General features: G+C 46.8%; 1 protein-coding gene across 1 annotated transcript; it reads right to left on the reverse strand.

The window, feature by feature from the left end:
- Nucleotides 1-465: 465 nt before the first annotated feature.
- LOC119954755 (60S ribosomal protein L31-like) lies at nt 466-973 on the reverse strand. The gene is given in 3 exon segments (XM_038780298.1): nt 466-680; nt 683-703; nt 706-973. Coding segments are annotated over 3 exon segments (486 nt in total). The 3' UTR covers nt 466-483.
- Between the last annotated feature and the right edge of the window lie 2494 nt (nt 974-3467).

The following is a 3467-nucleotide window of genomic DNA, read 5'->3' on the forward strand; positions in this document are numbered from 1 at the left end:
CACTCATATGTCCGTCATGCCACTCTGATCACCCATGCAAATTCTATTCCCCTACATGCCATGCGTAGCCACTCACCCAGTCTGTAAAATCCTGGGATTCCACGCCATATCAATAGAAAATATTTTATATTTTGTGGGGGAAGGGGGAGAAAATAATCATCATAGGGAAAAAATGCATTCTGCCATTTAAAAAGAAACCTTGCGATAATTATAATTCTATGATTTAGTGTCAACAAACTAGAAACCACATGAAAGGGACAATTTGTTGTTGCAACGTCTTGAAAAGTAGCACTTGAAACTCAACCAAACATTCAAGATGGTCACAGCTTTCCAATCAATAGCCTGCTCTCTGGGGAGGAAAGAACAAATGTTCATTTCAATTTCAAAGCAGGATACCTGTCAATCAATACGGTTATTAGATTTTTATTTTCAAATGTACCCTTTATTTCCCACTTTTTAGTTTATTTTGTTAACATTTACAATTTAGTTTTCATCAACATTAACTGTGTGCAGACCTTTGAACGATGTGACAGGAACATAAGTTACTAATGTGTAAAGTTTGTTCGGAGAGTCCTCATCCTCGTTATGTTTTCTGGATAAACGCACACGAATGCAATATGGAACATTCCTTACACCTTTGGCCCAAACAGCCTTGTTCAAACGAGTATCAATGCGGCCACTGGAGTGCCCATATCCTTCACTAAAATCTACGGATCTCCTCAATGGCACTTCTCTTAAAACCCACGCCAAGGATGCACTTGTGCACATTTATTGTATATTTACTCGTAACCACCTCGTTGGTGGCAGAACGGTCCTTTTTCTTCTCACCACCTTTTTTAGCAGGAGCCACCTCGACAGGGAAATGTCGAGAAGGAATGTACTCTGTTTCAAGCATCAAAAGCAGTTTTAAAAAAAAATCTGCCAGACCATTTAAATCACAGTAGAAAATAGGACACAAAAGCTGACAGGACATTTTGTAACATTTTACACAGCCGTTTTGGTACTTCCTCCATTGGCAAAACACCAATGCATGTGCACAAATACACAAGGCTGCTCAATGAAAGGATCAACTTACCTTTAAAGGACAGATCCCATTGGTGAATCACTATCAACACATCTACATTATACTGAAGTGCCTAATAGTGGCATTTGAAGGTGTCAAAAGACTTTACACTTGCCTCTCAGAATGTTCCAGACTCCTTAATAGGTCGTCCATTTTCCTCACAAACTCTCAAATCTGATTTACTTTTAATGGGATTCCAAAACATGGCACCACCAGATGAAGATGGTGTGCTGAAGAAATTATAGTCCGGGGGAAATGGGAAAACCAACCTCAGTGTTGCCCACGTTATTCTTCACCTGTTAAAAAAGCCCAGAGGAAAATGGCATGTGGTTGGGAATGTTTCAGACAGGGGAAAGAGTCAAAATTAACTTTTATTTTTCTCACTTCCTGTCCATAAGCAGAGGTGTTTTAATTTTTTTAAACTGGTGCCGTTTTCTCAGACCTTGGGCAAAATTCTCCGACCCCCAGCAGGGTCGGAGAATCGCCTGGGGCTGCCAAAAATCCCGCCCCCGCCGTGGCAGAGATTCTCCGCCACCCGGGAAGTGGCTGTGGCGGGAATTTCGCCACTTCCGATCGGAGAGGCCCCTGCGGTGATTCTCCGGCCCGGATGGGCCGAAGTACCGCCACTGGGAGGCCTCTCCCGCCGCCGAGGTTTGAACCACCTCTGGAACGGCGGGATCAGCGGCGCGAGTGGGCCTCGGGGTCCTGGGGGGCGATCGAACCCCGGGGGGTGCCCCCACGGTGGCCTGGCCCGTGATTGGGGCCCCCCACTCAGACTCCGGGAAAGTGCCCTGGGTGCACTATTTCTCCTCCGCGGCCGCTACGGCCTCCGCCATGGCGGAAGCGGAAGAGAACCCCACATTGCGCATGTTCTGGCAGTGACGTCAGCGGCCAGCTGCCGCTGACATCACTGCTGGCGCATGCGCCAACCGGCGAAAGCCTTTCGGCCAGCCCCGCTGCCGGGGGAGCCGTTTTTTTGCGCCAGTCTTCTAGTGTAAACCACTCCGGCGCGGGGCTGGCCCCCAAAGGTGGGGAGAATTCCCCACCTTTGGGGAGGCCCGACCCCTGAGTGGTTGGCGCTACTCCCCTACACCGGCACCCTCCGTCACGCCGGGTAGGGGAGAATCCCCCCCCTTGTTTGCGAAATTTTAAAGTGACTCGCAGCAAACTCTCCTTCGGGTTAAATCAGTATTGTTTATTCATATACTCAAACCCAGTGGATGGTGATCACAATTACATACACACACAAGCACACAGAGATAGGAGAGAAGAGTTTTATTACCAGGAATAATGGAGAGCAAAAAAAAATAGGAATATTAATTCACGCGAATGTTAAGTGTCCAGTAAGGTTTCTTCATGTCGGAGTTACCGTTCAGGTGGGTTCAGCTTGCTGAAAGCGAGAGTTGGTGAAGTCTTTCAAAGTTGATGTTGTGGCAAATTGAGTTTGGCATAGTGACTTGGTGGTGATGACAGGAATCTTTCAGAGATTAGGAGCTTTAGACTTGAGACAGGCTTTATTGTCATAATATCATGAGATTCCTATTTCTGTTAAATTGCAATCCCTATACCTGTAGTAATCCAGGGCAATCTTGGTTTGACTGCACCTTCCTCGTGGGAATGTCGTCCTTGTTCAACCCCCCCCCCCCCCCCCCCCCCCCGACGGAATTTATATAGTTTGTACCAGCTTTCCAGTGCTTATCCCCCCACCCCCCTAGATTTCAATTAGTGTAGAATATTTCATACTTTTCTGTTCCACTCACAGTTACCTATCCTATGTTGCCATGGATTTCACATCTGAGGTTTCACCACATTCACCAGTTGTTAACACTGATAATTGGATTGAGTGCGCTACACTTTGAGAAATTTTGTACTGCCTGTCTTTTATCTCCTGCCAGATGGCCACACACTTGGCTCACTTCCTGGAATGTGCACTCCAGAATATTTCCAGGCTCCCCTATGCCATGAAGTGACTCCAGTCACTCCTTTAGTCTCAGAAATCATGGGTTTCTGTTAGAGAAATTGGAGGCACACCCTGCAGGTGTGGTCACTCAGGACACACAAGGCATCTTGGGAGCCCTCACCTCATACAGGATTTTGACAGCTACCGGTCTCAGCAGTCCATTTTGCTTTAAAAAGCTATCTAATGGGCAGCACGGTGGCTCAGTGCGTTAGCCCTGTAGCCCCAAGGCGCTGAGGTCCCAGGTTTGATCCCGGCTCTGGGTCATTGTCCGTGTGGAGTTTGCACATTCTGTCCGTGTTTGCGTGGGTTTCGCCCCCACAACCCAAAGATGTGTAGGCTAGGTGGATTGGCCACGCTAAATTGCCCCTTAATTGGAAAAAATGAATTGGGTACTCTAATTTTTTTTTTAAAAATCTATCTAATTACTGTACAATATGCTTTAAC

Source organism: Scyliorhinus canicula, chromosome 20 (assembly GCF_902713615.1).
Source record: "Scyliorhinus canicula chromosome 20, sScyCan1.1, whole genome shotgun sequence".
Taxonomy (NCBI): Eukaryota; Metazoa; Chordata; class Chondrichthyes; order Carcharhiniformes; family Scyliorhinidae; genus Scyliorhinus; species Scyliorhinus canicula.